Genomic DNA, 23,044 nt, shown 5'->3' on the forward strand with positions numbered 1-23,044 from the left:
AGGGGTGACCGGGCTGGCAGAGGAGAACAGTTGGGGGAGACCAGGCCAGCAAGGGAGGGCAGTTGGGAGGACCCAAGCCTGCAGGGGAGGGCAGTTAGGGGTGACCAGGCCTGCAGGGGAGGATAGTTAGGGGTGACCAGTCTGGCAGGAGAGGGAAGTTAGGGGTGACCAGGCCAGCAGGAGAAGGCAGTTAAGGGCAATTGGGCAGGCTGGGGAGCAGTAAGGTGTTGATCAGGCTTGCAGGGGAGTGGTTAGGGGTGATTTGGCTGGCAGGCAGAAGCAGTTAGTGGCAATCAGCAGGGGCAGGTGAGTGATTGGTAGCCAGCACTCCTGGATTGTGAGACAGATGTCTAACCACCAGGATCGGGCCTAAATAGGCAGTCGGACATCCTTAAGGGGTCCCAGGCTGGGCTGAGGGACACCCCTTCCCCATGCACGAATTTCATGCACTGGGCCTCTAGTTAGCATAAAACCCTTTTATTAGTATAGATTAAAGGCTTATACTATTATCTTTTGGTTAATAAATTTTAGACAATACTTATTGATTTCCTATTGTGCTAGATGAGAATCAAGCTCTCTCCCATTTCCTCAATGTCACAATTTCTGGTTAAATCAATATTCAGTGTTCAAATTGCTCATAATATACTTTTGATGAGTCAAGTGATATACTATGATTAAATTCTTGAATAAATTTCTGTTCCTCCTAGAATTAATCACCTCCCTGCCCATTTGCTTTGCTTTTCTAGTTTCTCTTTGTAGGTATTTTCTCATTTTCCAACAGCCTCTAAGTAAAATTTTCCTCATCGTGAAATCAATCAGATGATATAATTTCCATTAGGCTCCTTTGAGCCTCAGCTCCAGTCTGGACTACTTGCCCCCCAGGCCTGGCGCTTCCCTTCCCTCTCCTTCCCAGTTCCTGGGCTTTCATCTCTCTCCTTCATGCTCCTGTTTGGGTGGACCATTTTTTTTCTAGTAACTTCCTGAAGGAGGTAAATTATTTTGTATTACTAGAAGGAGGTAAATTATTTTGAGACTTTGGATGTCTAAAATTATTCTTATTGTACGCTTGATCAATAATTTGATTGGATATATAATTCTAGATAGGCAACACTTTTAGCATTTTGAAGGCACTGCTCCTGTGTCTTCCATCCTGGAGTGTTGTTGTTAGCAGGTTAAATGTTATTCTTACAGGATCTTTTCTTCCTCATTTTTTGGTCTTAAATTTCATCCTGGCATAGTTTTCATTGGGTACTCTATTGGCCTTTTCAAACTGTCCTTCAGTTCTTGAAAGGTTTTTTTTTTTTTTTTGTATTATTTCTTTGATAATCTCCTCCTCTATATATTTTTTATTCTTTTCCTGATTTCCTATTAATTAGATGTTGGATCTTTTGGATTGATATTCTAATTTTCTTACGTTGCCTCCACTCATGTCCATCACTTTACCTATTCTTCAACTTTCTGGAAGATTTTTTAATTTTATCTTCCAAACTTTCTATAGATAAAAAATATTTTCAAATATATTTTTTTCAGGAGATCTTATTATTTTCTTTGATAGCATACTATTTTTGTTTTATGGGTATAATATCTTTTATATCTCTGAGGATATTAATTACCGGTTTCTGGGAAGTTTTTCCTGCTATTTGAATTAAGGCTGCTGTTTCTTTTCTTTAAATGATCATTCCTGTTGGAGGCTTTTCTCAGGTGTCTGCTGGTCCTTGATGTCTATATTTGAGAATAAGGCAACTCAAAGATGTTTGGTGTGGCTCAGTAGTCGAGTGTCAACCCATGAATCAGGAGGTCACAGTTCGATTCCCAGTCAGGGTACATGCTTGGGTTTTGGGCTCCGTACCCAGTAAAAGGCATGTAGGAGGCAGGCAATCAATGATTCTCATCATTGATGTTTCTATCTCTCTCTCTTCCTCTCATTTTCTCTCTGAAATTATATATATATATATTTTAAAAGCTGTTTCAGTAGCCTTATGTGGTGGGGAGAGGCTATTGTTCGGTGGGCTGCACTATCTGGTGATGGGGCAGTGACCAAAGTCTAATTTCTTTTCTGGGAAAGTTGAGTTCTCCCTAAGAATTACCCTCCTCCATTCTCTTGCCTATAAGCATAAACTGGCTACGGAAGTTCTTTTTTAAAATATATTTTATTGACTTTTTACAGAGAGGAAGAGAGAGGAATAGAAAGTTAGAAACATTGATGAGAGAGAAACATCAATCAGCTGTCTCCTGCACACACCCAATATGCCCACAACCAAGGTACATGCCCTTGACCGGAATCAAACCCGGGACCCTTCAGTCCACAGGCTGACGCTCTATCCACTGAGCCAAACCGGTTTCGGCGGCTACTGGAGTTCTAAAAGCTCTACCGGGGAAAGGGAGCTGGGGGTTTCCCTGGTCAGTAAGTAGATATTTACTCAATCTCTATTTCCAGTGCCTCACCCCTTTCCTGCTGGCTCTTGAGACCCTTGAGTTCAAAGCCTCTCTAGGTCCTCTCCAGCGAATAAACCTCCTTTCTCTCTCTAGGGTGGGAGAGGGGGCAGCTCATAGTAAGTGAATCAAAGAAAATTCTGTCACCTACACAAAGGAAGAAATAAGAGAAGATACTCAAATTCGACAATCACTCTTATCTAATGTTGGGGGAGGGGGTTGGATAGCAACTTAAGAGATTTTTTTTTTTTTTTTTACAGTATTATTGTTGAAGAGTCTTATCTATTTACCCGTCTTCCATTTATATTTGGGGCTTAGCATTCTGAGCACCTCTTCACAATGAAAGGCTAGTTTGGTTCATTTCCTGTCGTGTGTAGCTGTCAGTTCCCATTTAGTTTGTGTCATTGCCTAAAAAGACAGCATCATTCGGTGTCCCTGTTTTTTATTGGAACAAGATACCTCTAAAGCTGAATGTTTCTCTACTCCAATTAGGGACTGAAGGGGTTAAACGAGGCTTTGTCCTGCCTACGAAGAGTGTGACCTGGGTAGGAGGAGGAAAAGGGAACCAGAAAAGAGTTCTAGGGGCCACACATAGCAGGCATGATATTAGGAAGGGGAAATAAGGTAGATCATAACTCTGAAATAGCTGGATAAACTCAGCTTATATCCTAATGTTATCTGCCATCCTTCCAAAACTAAGTAACTTCTGTGGTCATTTCATAGCCCCAAATGTCTATCTCTCTATCACCGCCATTCTGGTAGAAAACAGAATAGAGAGGTATGTAACAGCGCGAGTGAAGAGTGACCAGTTTGACCTGTGGGGCCAGGACAGGGACAGGCAAGAGGAAGGAGGGAAAGAGCAGAATCAGGGAAGGTGCCACAGAAGGTGCGTTTTGAAGAGTGCAGAGGGTGTCCCAGCCATCCAGAGAAAGAAGGGCCTCTGGTTAGCTGGAAGGCACTTGCAGAGCTGCAGAGCGGTGGGATGAAGGGCCTGGCATATTGGGGACTGCGAGCAGTGTGGCAGGAGGTGAGACTGGGGTTGACTGGGCCAGATGAGAAGGGCTTTGCTTTACTGAGAACGAATTGTGAATGTGGCAAAGCATCCTAACGGGGGCTTTCATGGAAGAGTGATGTGGGAGAGCGTGTTTCAGACAGTCCTGTGGCCGCAGTCGGGAGATCCCCTGGAGGGAGAGAGGCCTCTCTGTAGAGCAGAGACGTTGAGCCTCACCCTTCTATTCCTGTCAGTGGGTGCTTTCTCTTCTCCTGGAGAGGCAGGCTGAAGCCTAGCATATTCACTGGTAAGAACATGGACTCAGGAATTTTTTTTTTTTGAAGATGGTGAATACCTTCTGCCCTTTCACTTCTTGGAAGTCTCCCAGAACCCAGGAGGACAATAAAAAGATGCACATTGTCTTAGAAACTAAGAGGCATAGCAACAGGGAACTATGTAGTACAGAGCAGAGAGAGGAAGGTCAGTGACATCGCAGGACTGAGGGAGGTGAAACAAGAGGCAGGTGCCAACAAGAAATTGAAGATACCAAATACAACTGAAGATGGGATGAGGTGTGAGAGGATTTTTGAAAGTGAAAGTCTGTGTGGGAAACAGCTAGACATGCTGCCCCTCTCCCACCCTAGAGGCAGGAGGTTTATTCGCTGGAGAAGACCTAGGGAGGCTTTGAAGTCTAGGATCCCAAGAGCCAGCAGGGAAGAAGTGAGGCACTGGAAATAGAGATTGAGTAAATATCTACCTACTGACCAGGGAAACCCCCAGCTCCCTTTCCCCGGTAGAGCTTTTGGAATTCCAGTAGCCAGTTTATGCTTATAGGCAAGAGAATGGAGGAGGGTAATTCTTAGGGAGAACTCAGCTTCATGGTGAACAATATAATTACTTTTTAAAAGCAAGTTCATAAGCATAAGTTACCACTTTTTCCTTCTGAGCAAATTTACATGCCAAGAGATTTTTAGAATCTGTGTAGCTTCCTGTGCCTCAGCTTTTTGCTTGTCCATCCATCCATCCATCCATCCATGGACACTTGGGTTGCTTCCATATTTTAGCTATTATGAACAATACTGTTATGAACATGGTGTACAAATAGATCTTTGTGACATTGCTTTAAGTCCTTCTGGATATGTACTCAGAAGAGGAATTGCTGGTTCATATGGCAATTTTATTTTTAGAGGAACTGTTTTCCACAGTAACTGTACCATTTTACATTCCCACCAAAAGTACACAGGGTTTCAATTTCTCCACATCCTTGCCAACACTTGTTGTTTTCTGTTTTTTTTGATAGTAGCCATCAAATGGGTGTGTAGTGGTATATTACTAGAGTGTGTGTGAGCCTGAAAGAGCTACACACAAATGTTTCTTTTCCTCAAGTCCAAAGGCAGCTTCCAATAGAACTAACAGAAATAACATGCTCTCCCTCAGGAGACTTCTATTTGACAAGGAGGTAACTTTAGACAGAGAAGAAAAGCCAAACAGAAGGGCCTCATATGGGTTTCTGGGTTTTTAAAGAGAGTCATGCAACCTTGAGGAACAGATGAAAAACTAAGGTGAAAAAAATTCAATGATGACACCAACAGAAATTGCGGTAGAAGGGGTCCTAACCCCGCTTACCGCTAAGTATGACCCTCACAAATCCTTTGAATTTGCCCCCCAAATCAGAATAATAAGTGCGAAGCCTTAACATTTTGGGGGGACATATTACCTCCTTTAACTTAATTATATGTCTTTCCTTGGTAAGAACTTAGATGTTCATTCGGCAAAATTTGTTACTGCCTAGGATGTGACAGATAACAGATCTTGGTGCCAGGGATCTAGCAGCCAACAAAGCCCCTGGTGCATGAAGATTTCATTTAATTGGGGGAGACAGACAACAGTCATGCAGACCCGAACTGTGTCAGATGTGACAGTGCTGCGAAAAGCAGTAACCCATGAGATGAGCAGTAAAAGGCAGGTGATAACTTCATTGCTAATAGCAGGGGCCTCTGATGAGGTGACATGTGGTTCAAAACTAATGAGAGAACTGGGCTAGAGCTTCTTATACTTAAACGTCTTACACACAAAATTCTTATACACAGCAGCTTTTAAATAAGTTGATCATAACTAATGTTTATAAATAGTAATTTATTAACTTAGTGATCCTTCTAATTTATTTTCATATGATGAGTGAAATGATTAAAGGAAGTAGAACCTGGTGAATTTACTGCATTGCCTAGTCTAGTATTTTTTTTAACTGAGGATGATTTTGCCTGCCAGGGGACATCTGGAGTGTTTCAAGACATTTTGATTATCATGAGTTGGGGAAAGAAGAGTGGAAGGGTACTACTGGCATGTCCTGGGTAAAAGCCAAAGATATTACTAAGTATCCTACAGTGCATTCAATATGTCCATACAGCAAAGAGTGAAGGGACCGAAAATGTCATCAGTGCCACTGTTGAGAAGCCTGATCTGGTGAGAAATGAGGGACTGGGCAGGAGGTGCTCTTCCAAATATTCCATCAAGATATCTGGACAAATGTAAACGGGATAGATCCAGGGCCCTTGGAGTTACTCTGGGGCATCAGACTTAGATAGTTTCAAAGCCACATAGGGATTTATTCATTCAAGAAACATAAACTAAGTTTCCTGAATGCCTTTGGTATAAGAGAAGGGAGACAAGATGTGGTCCCAGCCATCAAAACTTTTATTCTCCAGGGAGAACGTGAGACATGAAGACAAACACCTGCAATGGGACAAGGACCACCATGGGGTAGATGTCAAATGATGTAGGGTAGAGAGTAATGACTCTTGTTGGAGTGACCCAAGTAGGTTTGACATATAAACAGTCATTTGAGCTCAGCTTTGAAAGTGAGTAGGTTTTAAATAGGCAGAGAGTGGAAAAGAGGGTAAGATATGAAAACAGGAACAAAGATAGGGAGTAATATTATTAAAAGCAACTGTCATTTAGCAAATCTCTTCTGTGCGATGGGGTGGTGCCAAGCACTTTGTTGTGACAAACAATTAAAATCTAAAAATAAAAACTGATAGATGCAAACCAGCAAAAGCCCAGACCCAAACTGACTTGAATTCCCATCTTATCCATTTAAAAAAGATAATAAAACATGGGGAGTTACCGGGGGTGAGTTGCATAAATACCGAAGCAGTTCACCGATATATTGAATGACAGTGACGTTATATTTTCTGCAATCATCCCAGAACTGGCTGGCTGAAAATTTGTTCCGCAAAACTATGGTGGCACCTACAGAGAAGGAATAGAAAGGGTTAGTAAGAAGAGTGCCACAAGTATTACACTCATAAATGTGCTGAGTAGCAAGTATATTCAATGCGTAAAACCCCAAATGAGACCTGGTTTTGTCCTGTAGAAGTTTTCAATCTAGTCAGAAGAAGACATAAAAAAAGTCAGTGTGCAATAAATAAAAGGTTCAAGCAAGTCCTGAAGAGAATGTGAGTGTGTGAGTGTGTGTGTGTATGTGTGTGTGTGTGTTTGTGTGTATACATTAATTCCGCTTAAGCAAGGGCTGAGAAAGGCAATTTTTGGAAGAGGTAGGATTTGCATTAGGTCTTGAAAAATGAATATGACCAGGGCCACTAATTTCTAGCTGATTTGGAGGCTGATATGGGGCTAAGTGTTTTATAGCAGCTCACTAAGTTGGTGAGGGAAAGGAGCAGGGTCTTGGGCAATTGTATATGTATATATAGGTGTCCCCCCAAAAATGTATACACATACTTGGAATAATTATAAAGGCAGTGCTTATTAAAATACATTTCATTTTCAAAATTGAGCTATGAGCTGTTAAAGTGTGTTTACATTTTTTGGGGGGAGATACCCTGAATACACATATATAATTATTTATAATAAAATAACATGGTGAGAAAGAGTTAAGTTTTTTAGCTTAGAGCATTAGAGATGGTTTCCTGGAAGAGGTGGATACAAGCCTTAATGTAAGAAAGATTAGCACCAATCCTACTGAAAGAAGAGAGGGTGGCAACTCTGATTTGAACAGTAAAGTTTGAGAAGGAAAGAAAGGATGTGACAAGCCAGGTATTCTGACCAGAGCTGAGGAGTTGTAGGAGTAGAGAGGAATAAAATAGAATGGGAACAACTGAAGGAAAAGTTTAAATGAGATGCTGATAGAGACCAACATACAGATTTCTAAAAATGGAAATGATGGCAGAGAATTATGTGTGGAATATAAGAATCAAGTGTTTGCCTTGGCTGCTGTGGCTCAGTTGGTCAGGTGTCATCCTATTCATGGAAAGGCTGCTGGTTCAATTCCTAGTCAGAGCACATGCTTGGGTTGTAGGCTCAATCCCTTATAAGAGGCCTGCAGGAGGCAGCTGAATGATCACTCTTGCATTGATATTTGATATTCCTTCCACACCCACCCCTCTTTCTAAAAAAAAAAAAAAAAGGTAAAACAAAAAGAATCAAATGTTTTGACCCGGATAAAGACATCAAATATTTTTTTATAAGTTTCTTCCTTGACATACTGAACAATTATAGCATTATACTATTAGGTAAGCAGGCATGAAAAAAATTATTTAAATATCTGCTTGCCAGGTGTGAGTCAAATAGCTTTGTTATTAACATCTTCCTACCACACAGGAGAGTAGCCAAATTTCGAATTACTTTTTCTTATGAGTAGATGTGAATGTATACTGACCTTCATTGCCTTGTTGAGAGAAAAAACTTACCAGCCACAATGCATCCATGTAAGCCAATCATAAGTGCAGCGCTGTGGTACAAGGGCAGAGTGGTATAGATGATATCATCTTTCTTAATCTTGCTTACACGACTGAGACCGGTTCCAAGCCATAAGCGATGATGATTGATCTTTGCAGCTTTTGGGAGACCTTTGTAAAGATACAAGAGTAGGTCTGAGTGAGCCAAGACCAGCCATTCACAGACATGTGGTCTGGGAGAGAGATCTGGCTTAAGATTCATCGTAGGGCTATTAGAGAATTGCAGATTGAAGGGCCATAAATCCGTTAGACCAGGAGTTGGCAAATTTTTCCATGAAGGACTAGACAGTAAATGTTTTAGGCTTTGCACAGTCATACAGTTTCTGTTGAAACTACTCAGTTCTGTTCCTGTATTGTAGCCGATAGCAACCAAACAATAAAGCAGCGATTTTCAACCTTTTTCATCTCATGGCATACATAAACTAATTACTAAAATTCTGCAGCACAACAAACATTTTTTGCCAACCTGACAAAAAAAATTAGGTGTAATTTTGATTCATTCACACTGGATGGCTATTGTGTTGGCTGTTATCATTTTTTTAATTTGACAATCTAAGGGAAAAGAGGTCAGTCAGTGCCCCTGTCTAAATAGTCAGGTATTGCATGTTTTAAAAATTCTTGCAGCACACCAGCTGAAAATCGCTGACATAAAGGAATGAATGTGGCTGTGTTCCAATACAGCTATTTACAAAAACAGGTCTGTGTGCGGGGGTGGGGGCTATATTTGGCCCACAGGTCAGACTTTGCTGACCCCTGTGTGACATGGTTATTACTGTAATAACTTTAAGAGAAAGGAAGAAATGGCTGTTCCATTTTGCTCTATGTCTACCACCTTACAGAGTATTTTCAAAATTTTATTTAATTCTCATAATTTATGAGATAAGTAGAGTTATGTTCTCTAATATGAAGATAAGAAGGCTGGGATTCAGAGTAAATAGCCTATGCACCCCATCACCTTCCTTCATAATTACTTTTATGATTTTTTATGTACTCTCCTAGAGTTTCTGTATGTATTTTACACACATATATATAAAATTATGAGCATTTGCTCATATGTTCTTGCCTTTTCTTCCATTTAAAAAATAAAAACACTCTTCAGCACTTTTCCTTATACTTAACAATCATCTTGGAGACCCGTCCACATTTGTACATAGAAATTTCCCTTATTTATTCATTCATTTGCTATGAGATAATATCTGTTCTCAAAGACAAAGAGCTAAATCTCTCAGAGAAAGATAAATATCATATGATCTCACTCAACAAAAACTGATGAACAAAAATAAACCAGAGTCATAGAAGCACTGAACAGACTGTCCAACCTATGAGAGAAGGTGGGGGGAGAGGGTAAGAGATGAACCAAAGGACTTGAACGCATGCATATGAGCATAACCAATGGACACAGATTGGGGGCATGTGCTAGGGGGTTGGGGCAGCCAGGGAGAGGTCAATGGGGGAAAAAGGAGACTTATGTAATACTTTAAACAATAAAGAATTTAAATAAAAAAAGAAGAGTTAAATCTCCTGAAGTGTTAGTTATTTGATAACTTTTGTCCAAGAGACCCTTTGAAAACCTAACCCACCACTGAACTCCTTCTTCAGGGTTAGGTCCATTTCCTTTAGAATCCTGTCTTTATTTTTACCTGTGGTTCCAGAAGTATAAATGTATAAGGCAGGCGTGGAGAACGTGACTTCAGACCTCCAGGACTCTGGGATAGGCTCGGTTGATACTTCATCCACTTTGTCGAGGAAAGAGTCAACACCGTCTGTGTTGGAAGTTCTGCTCACGTAATAGACGGACACATCATCCTGCTTCAGGCTTGGCAGCACCTCTTCGACAGCTGCTTGTAGTTCTGAATTTGATAAGAAAAAAAGCCAAACGAATTAAATTAGCCACTGAAGTTCTATTAGTGCAACAGGTGAGAGGGTTAACTCGAAATGCAGGCAGTTAGGGCGGGGTCCAGAGGAAAACAGAGGCAGGTGGAACATTGGCAGGGGCAGACACGGCAGTTTGAACAGCCTAACCATAGGAACAAACCAAGCAGAAATCCAGGAAAGGCCTGCAGTAAACAAGGTGTACGAACGCACAGAAACAGAGAAAGTTCAGCATAGGAACAGAGGAGGAACACAGAGAAACACGGAAAGTTCAGGTCTGTGGCTGGACAAGAACAATTGAGGGAATCAATCAGGTGACGCCACAGGGACACACAGAAGCAGGCCTGCAGCACATCTGTTCCCCTGGACGACAAGGCTTTCAGCAGCAGCCCGTTATTGGGTCCCCCTCCCCTGGCGGGGAGTCTGAGTCTGTTTATAATACATTTCCCACACTTTTGCTTAAATCTCCTGGTCCACGTAGCTCATTCTTCAGCGTTGTGAGACACTACCCCGGGAAAACACTAGGCTCACCATTCAGGTTATCACAGGCTTCACGGAAATTTTATTTTCAACACAATTTTTGTTAAAATGCGTAGACATGACAAGTAATGCTTGGAATTAACATCACAAGGTTCTGATAGTTGAGGGAAGGTTGGGTTTTAGTGGTTTTTCTTAAGCAGCAAGTGGTTGGTTAAAATCTACACAAACAAATGAACATATGGGTAAACACCAACATATGTAAGTGCATATATTGGCATACATCTCAAATAAATCTAGTTATTCCCAATATGTGCCCCACAGGATCAGAGGTGAAAAAGGAAAGAGAAGAGAAATGAAAATAAGGGAGCCATGCTAAGTAACAAAGAGGATGGAAGTTGACTTTTTTTTTTTTTTAAAACACATCAGTAACAGGAAGTTCCATTAGGAAGCTTCAGCTGATCTGAGAAATAAGCTCCAGAGTTCACAGGCACATCTCTGGTTTGAGAAAAACAACGATTAGCATGTTTTCACCCTGGTCACAATACAAGAGTAGATTATTAAAGTCATTTAAAGTGATCAGTATTGCCCTGGCTGGTTTGGCTCAGACTTCGGACCAAAGGGTTCCGGTCAAGGCCACATACCCTCGTGGCAGGCTCCTCCCAGGCCTGGGCCCTGGTCGGGGCTGGTGCAGGAGGCAACCAATGTGTTTCTCTCTGTCTTTCCCTCGCTCTTCCAGTCTCCCTAGAAATCAATGGAAAAAGATCCTCAAGTGAGGATTACAGGAGAAAAAAAAAAAAAAGTGACCAGTATTTTTAAAATTACTAGTAAAATAGAATGAAATAGAAATTTTCAGAGAACGCCATGCATAGTAAAAAATAGGCATTTTTTTTTTTTTTTAACAGGTTTTGCTTCAGTTATGTGGGTATTTGGGTACTGGATCACACAAATATGTATTTTTTACTGTGGGAATTTTAGATTCTGATTTAATATGCAAACCACATTTAAGGTTTGCTACTTGGATTTCTGAGCTCTTAAACCATAGATGAAATGGCCTTTAAGCTTACTTATCTTGAACTGTGACGACTAAAGTGGATATTAATGGGAAGGTGACTCAATACCCCAGGGAATTGCCTTGGGGAGGCTCTACCTAAGTCATCTTATATGCTTTGTTTTTCAGATGTTTGTGAACCAGCGAACTCTCAGTACCTGGGATGATGCTCAACCGAGCCACACAGACCAGGGCGGATGCATTTACATTTTTTAAAAAACATTTTAATCAGACTCATGGATCTGATAAAAATAAATCAAATAGTACAAAAGGGTTTATAATGAAAATCAACAGGCTTTTACTTCATCCCTCCTCAACACGAAACCTTTTTAAGCTGTTTCTTCTGGCAATCAACTCTGCATCACCAAGTAATGTACTTTTCCTGCTACCTCCTGAGCTATTATTTTTCATTCCTACCCCCATTTTACCCATGTCCACTCACAAAAGTTCATTTTACGCTATGTTGTCTAAGATAATGGTATTTACATCTATTTTGAGACCATAATTCTGTCTTCTGAGCTTTGTCTAGAAGCTAAAAATCATGATCTGAATCGACAAGATTATGACTCTGTAAATACTATTCACACTACAGTTATATGTCCACTTACATGTAGGATCTAATGAACAAAATAAGTTAACAAACAAAACAGAAACAGACTCAGGTACAGAGAAGAAACTGACAGCTATCAGAGCAGAGGGAGGTTGGGGGCTGGGTGAAAAAAGTGAAGGGATTAGGCAAAACAAAACCCATAAACAACTTCATAGGCTCAGTATGGTGATTACCAGAGGGAAAGGGGAGAGGGAAGGTGGAAGAGAAAAGCAGAGGTAAATGGTGATTGAAGGAGATTTGACTTGGGGTGGTAAACACACAATACAATATGCAGACAGTGAATTAACAGAATTTTACACCTGAAACCTATATATTTTTATTAAGTAATGTCACTCGAATTAAAAAAGCAAAAAGCAAAAAAGGGCCTACCTGGTTTGGCTCAGTGGATAGAGTGTCAGCCTGTGGACTGAAAAGTCCTGGGTTCAATTCTGGTCAAGGGCACATGCCCTGGTTGTGAGCTCAATCCCCAGTGGGGGGCATCAGAAGGCAGGTAATCAATGATTCTCTCTCATCATTGATATTTCTCTCTCTCTCCCTTCCTCTCTGAAATCAATAAAATATATTAAAAAAAAAAGAAAATAAAAAAAAGTATTCCCAGTTACACTAGCAAAGTGCTAGTTTGTTTTTGAATAGAAATGTACTACCACCCCCTTTTAAGCAGGCTAAGGAGAAAATTTGAGAACATGTTTAAGTTAGCTATCCATTCAGACCTTGGGCTTCTTGGCTGGGACCCTAGCCCTAGAATACACTACTTATTTGATGTCTGTGTTTCTGTCCCCCACCATCCTATGTACAGACTCCCTACACTATGGTTCCAGCCCATCCTGTGCTCAGCATTAGTTTCCTCTCTGGCAATGAGACCTGAGAAAGAAAGAAAGAAAAAAGAAAGAAAAGAAGGAAGGAAGGAAGGAAGGAAGGAAAGAAGAAGGAAAGGGCACCTCTCTCCTATACCCACTGCCAGACGTAAACTCGGATATAAAGTCTTTGATAGGGTGAGGCTGGGCCTGGGGGAGATTGTGTCTAAATGGATTTTCTCAAATCAGGATACATGTGATTTGTTTTACATCATTTTTTATTCCCTCTCTCCCAAAGCTTCAGAGAAGAGAGTCTATTACATTCACCCAGAAAAGCACAACTCAATGCAACATTTACTGAGTAACTATTGCCTGGCGGTATGGCTCAGTGGTTGTATTATGTGCTAGATATATGAGAGAATTCTATGTCCTTGAGACAATCAAAGAGAATTAAAGCGACTCATCAAAGTTACTCCTTGGGAAACCCAGAGAGATAACAGGAGTGGAGATAAGATTATATCTGTGCCCTGAACCTTGGCTAACATTGACAATGGGAAATGATCTCTTTCCAACAAAGTTAGGCTACTGCTGTTGGCCATTCCTTGAATTCTCTGAGTCCGTATTTTTTCAACAGTGGAATCTTGTCAGTAAAAGCTTAAAAAATTACTATTATTCAAGTCCAGCCTGCTCTTGTCCTTACACAGTAACATTCTTTAATGAAGCATCTCACTGTGTTACTGAACTGATGAAAACTGCCTCTGGGGCTCCCCTTGCCTGAAGTGCCCCCTCCCCAATTGCACTTGCTCAGCTCAGTTGTCACCATCTACACCCCCCCCCCCCCCCCCTGCACTTTGGAGCTCCTGCAGCCTACTTATCACATTCTCCTGGATGTCACCATCAGAGGTGTAGGTGGCTTAGTTTTTTTTGCTGGACAGTAAGATCCTTGAACTAATTCATTTTTTTTTTTTAACTTTTCTTCCCACTCTGGTGACTAGCTTGTACTTTGTGGGGACTCTAAATGCTTCTTGATTTGAGGTTAAATTGTTGTGCCATCTGCTTTTCTTAATCTAACCTCGAAAGTTTATATGACAAGACCTCTCCTTGGTCCTGACACTAGTTTTATAATGAAGTTCTCCCATTTTCGAACTTACAATGATGCAACACCTTTGAAAAAAAATTGGAAGCATTTTCTCTTATCACATTGCTTAAAGGTCCGATTTTGTTTTTCACAATCTTAAAATCCAGGTCAAAAGTAACCTGGAACATTTTATAACCTCTCTGGACCCGGGTCTTGCGACAGGAAGCATCTTTAACTGTTACTAAAGCCTCGTATGAGAGTAGAGGCCACACTGGGAGCTTTGCATGGCTGTATTGGCTATATTGGCTCAGACCGTGGAGACCTGGCCAGGGAACTGACGGGAGCCCTGGGTTACCCCTCTCGTAGGAGAGCTAGCTTAGGAAAGCCTAAGTGGAAACAAAGCAAACTGAGCATTATTGTTTGGGTCATTTTACATGGAGAGTATAATAAAATCATACTAAGCTCTCTTTTGGATGGTTTCATAAGATATCCTATGTCATATGAAATTAATTATATAACTATATAATTATAATGAATTAATTCCTCTGTTTCTCATATTTCATGTTTGGGAGATTGCCTGAAAAACTGCCAGACCAACAAGTTGGCTTCTATCAACAAAGCTAACACAGATGCAAACAGGCGAAGGCAATTGTTTTCCATGTGATGATTTACACCCTAAGAAGGATCCTGAGATGTTCTACAGAGAGAAGACGATATTCTCTGGGAGACAGGGGCTTCTGTTTGATTCGGGGAAGTGTTGGTGAATCTTTGACTTTTGGGAAATAGAGAAAAGCTGAAGAAATAACCAGGCACTGAAATTCCTGATAGTGCAGACTCAAACCCTAGTGAACTGTCACCACACCAACACGAAGTTCTAAAACCCCTCACCTTTATGTACCATGTTCAGATGGTGTAACAGGATAAGTGCCCTGAAAGTGAGAAAGAAAATTGGATTCTGTCCCTAGCTTTCTGTCGCTAACCAGCCATGCGACTCCAGGCTAGTGATATTACACCTCTGGGAAGTTGCTCAGCTATGAAACAAGTGGAAATTAGACTAATCATTTCTCAAAGTCTAATCCTCAGACCATTTGCTTCAAAATCATGTGAGGATGGGGTGGGGCATGTTATAAACATACTCATCCTTGGTCCCACCACAGTTCTTCCGGATCAGTGCTTTTTGGGGATTGGAGTTCAGGAATCCATTTTTCAAAATAATCTAGCTTCCCAGGTGATTCTTATGCTCATTAAAATTACTTTTTTACTTTTTTTTTTTAACTGAAGTATAATACACTCACTGGAGTTGGAAGATTATAGGATTAGAATATCTGTAAGACTCCTTCCAACTTGAAAGAATTCTAAGAATCTGTCAATTCGACACATTTACACATGGGCACGTTTACTCAGCATGCAACTTTGGACTCCGTGCGCTGCCTCCTCTGCAGGAACTGATTCTGGTCAGAGTGTAATTCTGCACGCTGTGCCATAGTCCCTCAGTGATTTGGAAAAACTGAATGTTTTGCAAATGTGTGGCCTCTCTCAAAGGTCAGTTCACTGCTAGAAAATGCCATGGGTCCACTGGAAAGCTTGGCTCAAGCATGATCTAACTGTTGGAATTTCATTATGTTCTCCATGCAAAACGACCCAAACAATAATGTTCGACGGCAAGGGACTGCTGTCTGGGTGGAGATGGAGATATCTGGTTGTACTGTTGACCTGAAATTCAGAACCAAACTTTATTATGGTCATTGAAACCCAAGTTCTTTGTCTACAAAACTCACAGTTCTTGATCTCCCTCACAGGGGGCCTGGGATATAGTCGTGTGCTGCAAGATAATGGTTTGGTGAATGATGAAACGGATATACAACAGTGGTATACTAGATAGCCGAGGTGTGTAGTAAGCTAAGCCATCTAGGTTTGGGCACTTTATGACGCTGGCACAGTGACAAACTACCTTACAATGCATTTCTCAGAATGCATTCCCATCGTCACACAATGCCAGACAGTCAGTCCTGTGCAGTGTAATAGCATTTCAATTCCTCCTGAAGTGGTACAAAGACCACAGTGCTAAGAACTTCCCTCTGAATGGACTGGTAAAGGAACAGATTTAAAAACGTCTTTCGCAGTATATCAACAAGTAGACTGTCAAATTACAGCGGGGAGGGGAGGAAGATCTGGGGGAGATAATAGATCAACCGAAGGACTTTTATACATGCATATAAGTACAACCAATGGACACAAAACTCTGGGGAGGGAGGGGATGTGTGGGACAGAGGGAGGGGGGCAAAAAAAAATCAATAAAATATATTAAAAAAAAAGAATAAATCTAAATGGACATTTAAAAAAAATAAAAAATAAAAAAGTCTTTCGGTTAAATAGTGAAGTTGTCTCATTTCCCAGGCAACTGGAAACTATTGGGAGTTTTCTTTGAAGGGACCTGGCCTCCAAATTACTCCATTACTCCCGCACCCCTGCTTTTAAGCTTTTAGATAACACCTTCATTTCTGGGATCTATTGTGCCACATGGAACAGATGTGAACATTTCCTGGTTTCTCACAAGCGAATAGCTATCTCATCTTCCTGAAAGGCAAACTGCTTAGCTTGCCTCAGTTTCCTTAGCCATGAAATGAAGGGGAGAGCAGATGGATGTCTGATTCCTTCCAGCTCTACTTCCGTACAGCGGTGCAGAGGAAGGAACACCACCCGAGGGAAGTCAGGCCTCTGAAGCTGGATAGACCTAGTTGGAATTTTGTTGTTGCTGTTAATCCTCACCTGGGGATATTCTTTCCATTGACTTTGAAAGAGAGAGAAACATCCATGTGAGAGAGACACATCTATTGGGTTGCCTCCTCCACGCACCTCCGTGGCGGCAGGGATCCAGCCTGCAGCGGACATAGATGCCCTTGACCGGAATGGAGAACTCTAACCACTGAACAAACCAGCTAGGGCCCAAGTTGGAATTTTAACCCTCATTTCCCCCAGCTCTATAACGGGGGTAATGCTAGGTTATCTCTCAGGGTAATTAATCAAAGCAGCGGGCAGAGGGCTATGTCAGAAAGGCTTCCCAGAAAGGTGAGGGTCCCTGGCTCCCTATTCCTCCAGGCCTTTCAGCCCGCCCCTGGCTGGCCTCCTCTTACTAGCACAGTGAGAAGCCACTTCTAGTCCTTATCATGTGCAGAGATACGTTTTCTGGGAAGGGAAAGCCAGCAGCCTGGGGGGTAGCGTCACAGGTTCTTGGTTGCTTCCTGGCCTGGTCACCGCGGTAGCGCGCAGTTACCATTCCAGGTCTTGTTGAAATATCGCAGGAGGTGGCAACAGAACCAAAGGACACTATCGCTATGGATGCAAAAGGGGCTCACCAGGGCCCGGCAGCAGATCCCCCAAGTCTTCTCCTCGGGGATCAGTAGGGTCCTTTTTCTGCAGTGAGAATCCAGGGAGGCTAACAGTATTTGGGGACTGGAAGCAGCCATTGCGCGCGGAGAAACCAAGGGCCAGAGAGGGAAGGTGACTTTCCCACCATCGCTCAGCCAATCAAGCAGCAGAGGCGAGAACAATTTTTTGTTGTGTACACGGTCACCATCCTCTACATTTGAACGCAGTCGGTCTTGTTTAAGAGCTTGGACTCTCATGGTGGACAGTCCTGCTCACCTGACCCCTTCTTCCCAGCTCTTTGACTTGGGGAATGAGGCTTCCCCTCTCTGGCCCCAGGGGCCTCACCTATAAAGCCCCATAGTAAACCCTTATCTGTTGTGAGGGTGAAAAGCCACACCGGATAGCGCTTGACACCGTGCCTGGGACGGTCAGCTCCCACGGGTGGTTCTAACGATCATCACTTACCATTTCTAGGAAGGGTTGCCGCCCCCTCCCTCTCCACCTCCAGATCCGACGTGATCCCCCACCCGCCCCCTCCGAGGAGCCCAAGGCCAGGGCCGAGGAGCGGGCCCGCGGCTCACCTGGCGAGGCCAGCAGCACCTTGGCTCCGCAGCACTGGAAGCAGTGCAGCAGGGACTTGGCGCGGATGTTGTAGTTGAGGCACGACATGGCGCAGCCCAGCTTGGCCAGCCCCAGCCACAGCCACACGAAGGCCGGCTCGTTGCCCATGAACACGGCCACGCAGTCGCACTGGCGCAGGCCCAGGTGGTCCCGCAGCGCCCGCGCCACCTGGTTGCTGCGCCGGTCGGCCTGCGCGTAGGTGAGGGTCTCGTCCCGGTAGAGCAGGAAGGGCTTGTGCGGGGTCCGGCGCGCCTGGTCCAGGAAGTCGTGCAGGACGGTGCGCACCGGCCGCCGCCGCCCGAACCGGCGCACCCGGCTGGCCAGGCCGGCCACGTGCAGGAAGAAGCAGGCGTCCTGGAAGAGGTAGGGGCAGCACAGGTTCACCAGCAGCGGCAGCAGCAGCAGCCCCGCCACGGCCGTGTAGACGGCGGGCAGCATGGCGCCGAAGGGGCCCCCGGTGCCCTCCAGGGCGGAGGGCGCGCTCCGGGCGTGCAGCGCGGCGGCGGCGGGGATGCTCCGGGGACGGCGGGCGGGCTGCGCGGGGCGCCCGGGAGGCTGCGGCGGCGGCGGCGGCGGAGAGCCTGGGCGGCCGGCACCTTCGCAGGCTCGCGGGCAGGTGCAGTGGCGAGGGGACCGCGCCGCGAGGCTCCGGAGGCGACCTGCCCGCTGAGCCCGCCCCCTCGTGGGAGAGCAGCCACCTGCGCGCCGGCCCGCCCCAGGGAGTCCCTGCGGCTTCAGGCGGCTCCGGGGACTCTGACACCGCCCCGCCCGCCCGCCCGCCTCTGGGCGTCTGGGGTGGCCGGGATTGGGGAGGTGGGGGGAGGGGGGTGGGCAAGACTGGACTCCTGAGTTGTGACCGAAGTACTTGACACCTCGGAGGAGCCGCAGTTTCCTTATAAAAATGGTGATGACCCGGGGAGAGGGCAATGGGGGAAAAAGGAGACATATGCAATACTTTATTTTTAAAAATATATGTTATTGATTTTCTACAGAGAGAAAGGGAGAGGTATAGAGAACCAGAAACATCGATGAGAGAGAAACGTCGACCAGTTGCCTCTTGCACACACCCCCTACCAGGGATGTGTCCGCAACCAAGGTACATGCCCTTAACCGGAATCGAACCTGGGACCTTTCAGTCCGCAGACCAACGCTTTATCCACCGAGCCAAACTGGTTTTGGCTATATGTAATACTTTAAACAAGAAAGAATTAACAAAGAAATGGTGATAAGACACCCTTAGTGGAGGTTCAGGTTCGAGGAGGTAATGCAGGTGTAGGGCTGTCATGTATTGCTGCTTTCATAGAGTGCCTTACGGGGATGACTTATTTGTGACGCTCAGTGAAGCGCCCTAGGAATACCAGCCAGTCCTAGCATTTGTTGGTAGCAGGTAGCAGGTGCGCTGCCAAATCGGAATCCCATCTCTCCTTTCGAGTCCTGGGGCTTTCAGCCTGGTCTCTCTTTGGTTCTCAGATTGGCTATGCTCCCTTCTCTACCCCATGCCCAACCCCAGTGGTGGATAAGGGCCCGGGACTGTATTCCTACTTGGCCCTCCTGGCCCAGTCAGCACAAAGGTAGGGTGAGGTAGTGCCATATTATGACAACTGAAATCAAGCCCCTGAGATGTCCTATATAATAAAAGCGTGATATGCTAAGATGCTCAACTGCTCGCTGTGATGTACACTGACCGCCAGGGGGAAGATGCTCCAACCGGTAGACCGGTAGGTGAGCTTGCTTCTGGGGTGTGACCTTTGGGGACTGAGCAAGGTGGGCTGGACACGCCCTGGAGGCCTCCCATGGTCCTTCCCCCACTGGCCAACCTCCTGCGTTCCTCCCTGCCCTGATTGTGCACTGGTGGGGTCCCTTGGCCTGGCCTGCACCCTACCGCAATCCAAGACCCCTCAGGGGATGTTAGAGAGCCAGTTTCAGCCCAATCCCGCAGGCCAGGCCGAAGGACCCCACTGGTGTATGAATTTGTGCACTGGGCCTCTAAAATATATATATATATATATATATATATATATATATATATATATATATATATTTTTTTTTAAAATTTAAAATATTTTTATTGATTTCAGAGAGGAAGAGAGAGGGAGAGAGAGAGAGAAACATCAAGGATGAGAGAGGATCATTGATCAGCGGCCTCCTGCATGTCCCACAGTGGGGATAGAGCCCGAAACCGAGGTATGTATGTGCCCTGGAATGGAACCATGACATCCTGGTTATAGGTATAATAGATGCTCAACTGCTGAGCCATGCCTGCAGCGCCCTGGGGTATTTCAATTTGTTTTAATATTTTGTTCTGTTAAGTGAACTCCAACCCCCCTTGCCCCTTTGAAGATTTCAGCCCAATTCAACACACATTTACTACGTGGCTCTGTGAGAGAATGTACAAAACAGAGGAAATTAAGCAAACATTGGCATTTCTCAAAAGCCATTTCTTTTAGTGTGACCTTTTCTTTTAATTAGTGAATCCTCGCTGCTTGCTACAGAGGAGGGTCAGGATATGAGTAAAACAGTGTTTCACTTTCTTCCTCTCCTTTCTCCTCCTCTTCCTCCTCCTCCTCCTCTTCCTCCTCCTCCTCCTCTTCCTCCTCCTCTTCCTCACCTGAGGATATGTTTTCATTGATTTTAGGGAGAGAGGAAGGGAGGGAGGGAGGGAGGGAGGGAGGGAGGGAGGGAGAGAGAGAGAGAGAGAGAGAGAGAGAGAGAGAGAGAGAGAGAGAAAGAGAGAAACATTGATGTGATCATTTGGTTCCATATGTGCCTGGACCAGGGATTGAACCTGGAACCTTTTGGTGTACAGGACAATGCTCCAATCACTGACCCACCCAGCCAGAGATAAAAGTAAGAATGCTTACTCCTGCCAGACACTCTGCTAGTGGCTTCCTGCTTATAATTTTGTCATCTAAAGGTGGCATTATCATGCTCACTTACAGACAGGAAAGGGACCCTTGGAGAGGAGAACTAACACAGCTAGTATGAGATGGAACTAGTATCTGTTTTTGACTGGTATCTGTTTGGTTCCGAGCCCACTCATGTATTGCCTTCCTATTCTCTAGGTTTCTTCTTTGCATGTTTTCTTTTTCCTTCAGCAAATTTTCTCTCACAATCTTCCCCTCCCCATGTTTAAAAAATATATATATTTTGTTGATTTCAGAGAAGAAGGGAGAGGGAGAGAGAGAGAGAGAGAAACATCAATGACGAGAGAGAATCATTGATTGGTTGCCTCCTTATGTACCCTACCGGGGATTGAGCCTGTAACCTGGGCATGTGCCCTTGACCAGAATCAAACCTGGGTCCCTTCAGTCAGATGTTTTATCCACTGAGCCAAACCAGCTAGGGCCCCTCCCCCACATTTTTACTCTCCTCTTTTTATTCCTGGGATCAGCTCTCTGGCTTTCCCCGACTATTTCCAGCTACCATCTAGTGTCTGCTTGCATCATTTCTCTAGGGAGGAGTTGGTGGCCTTCCTTACCCCCGAGGAGAAGGCAGTAGTGTTGATCTAAGGAGGGCTCAGGACAGAAACCTTTCTGGCTGGCACCTCTTCTTTCCTGGTGAAGCTCAGAGCCAGCCCTCCGTTTCCATCCCAATGCCACCCTTCATGACTAGTCACTCCAAAGCCTCTTAGATTGCTCTGGTCTCATCCTTAAATAGCTACACTGCAGATTGCTAGAATATTGTAAATGCTCACTTCTCCCTTATTCTGAGGGTTCCATGAGCCTGTGAATCAGCAATTTTTCAGTGAAATAAAATAAGACTAAAACTGGCTTAAGCAGAACAGGAATGAAAGCAGTAACTGCAGAGGCCAGAGATAGGACAGGCTTCAGGAGCCTTCATTTGTGGGATAAGTGCTGGGACCTGGACCCAGGTTCTCTTTTCACCATTTCTCTGTGTCACCGCCTCCATTCTCAGGTAGGCTGTCCATCATGATCTAAAGATGGTTGCCAACCACTTAAGGTTACATGTGTCCTCTGTCAACTTCAGACAGAATGTAAATCTTTAAAAATATATATTTTTATTGATTTCAGAGAGGAAAAGAGAGCGAGAGAGAGATGGAACCATCAATGATGAGAGAGAATATCATTGAACAGCTGCCTCCTGCAGGCCCCTAACTGGGGATCAAGCCTGCAACCTGGGCATGTGCCCTTTACTGGAATTGAACCTGGGACCCTTCAGTCTGCAGGCCGACTCTCTGTCCATTGAGCCAAACCGCCAGGGCAAGATCTTTTTTATTTATTTATTTATTTATTTATTTATTTATTTATTTATTTATTTATTTTAAAAGAAATCTTTATTTTATTTTTTTAAAAACTCATAACCCATGGACACAGACAATAGTGTGGTGAAGGCTTGGGGCAGGAGGTGAGTGTGGGCTAGAAGGGGTTAATAGGGAAAATAAAAGTGACATATGTAATACTTTCAACAATAAAGATTAAAAAAAAAAAATCCTGGACTGGGCTATGTGCCCATCCTTGGACCAATCTTTGTGGCCTGGGGAAGAGGAATGCTGGTTACTTTAAGCCGGTCAGGGCGCACCCACGGACCTGGGAGTAGAGTCATTCACATACTAGTATCGTGAAGTGGAGACAGAGTCACAGATACAGAGAACAAACAGACAGCTGCCAGAGGGGAGAGTGCTGGGGGCTGGGTGAGAAGGGAGATGGGATTAAGTAAAGAAAAGATTCCTGGACAGAGACAACAGTATGGTGATTGCTAGAAGGTGGGATGGGGTGGGAGTTGAAGAAGGAAAAGGAGGGATAAATGGTGGAAGACTTGACTTGGGGTGGTAAACACAATACAATATAGTACAGATGATATATTATAGAATTGTATACCTGAAACCTATATACTTTTATTAACTAATGTCACTCCAATAAATTAAAATTAAAAAAAATCTCATATTGTGGAAAATATCAGGGTATTATTTAAAAGGTGAGAGGAAGGGAGAAGAAACAAATTTAAATTTCTTACCTTTCTTCCTTTCTTTCTTC

At 43.9% G+C, this 23,044-nt stretch overlaps 1 protein-coding gene across 1 annotated transcript in view; it reads right to left on the reverse strand.

Moving 5' to 3' along the window:
- The window catches only part of SLC27A2 (solute carrier family 27 member 2), a 39,593-nt gene extending 20,904 nt beyond the window's left edge, over positions 1-18,689 (reverse strand). The window contains exons 1-4 of the mRNA XM_036442516.2: positions 18,011-18,689; positions 9,819-10,028; positions 8,131-8,289; positions 6,549-6,673 (exon numbers count right to left, since the gene is read on the reverse strand). Of these exons, the coding sequence (XP_036298409.1) occupies positions 6,549-6,673; positions 8,131-8,289; positions 9,819-10,028; positions 18,011-18,488 (972 nt within the window). The 5' untranslated portion in view covers positions 18,489-18,689. The remainder of the gene's footprint in view (positions 1-6,548; positions 6,674-8,130; positions 8,290-9,818; positions 10,029-18,010) is intronic.
- Between the last annotated feature and the right edge of the window lie 4,355 nt (positions 18,690-23,044).

This window comes from Pipistrellus kuhlii, unplaced genomic scaffold, assembly GCF_014108245.1.
Source record: "Pipistrellus kuhlii isolate mPipKuh1 unplaced genomic scaffold, mPipKuh1.p scaffold_m20_p_1, whole genome shotgun sequence".
NCBI lineage: Eukaryota > Metazoa > Chordata > Mammalia > Chiroptera > Vespertilionidae > Pipistrellus > Pipistrellus kuhlii.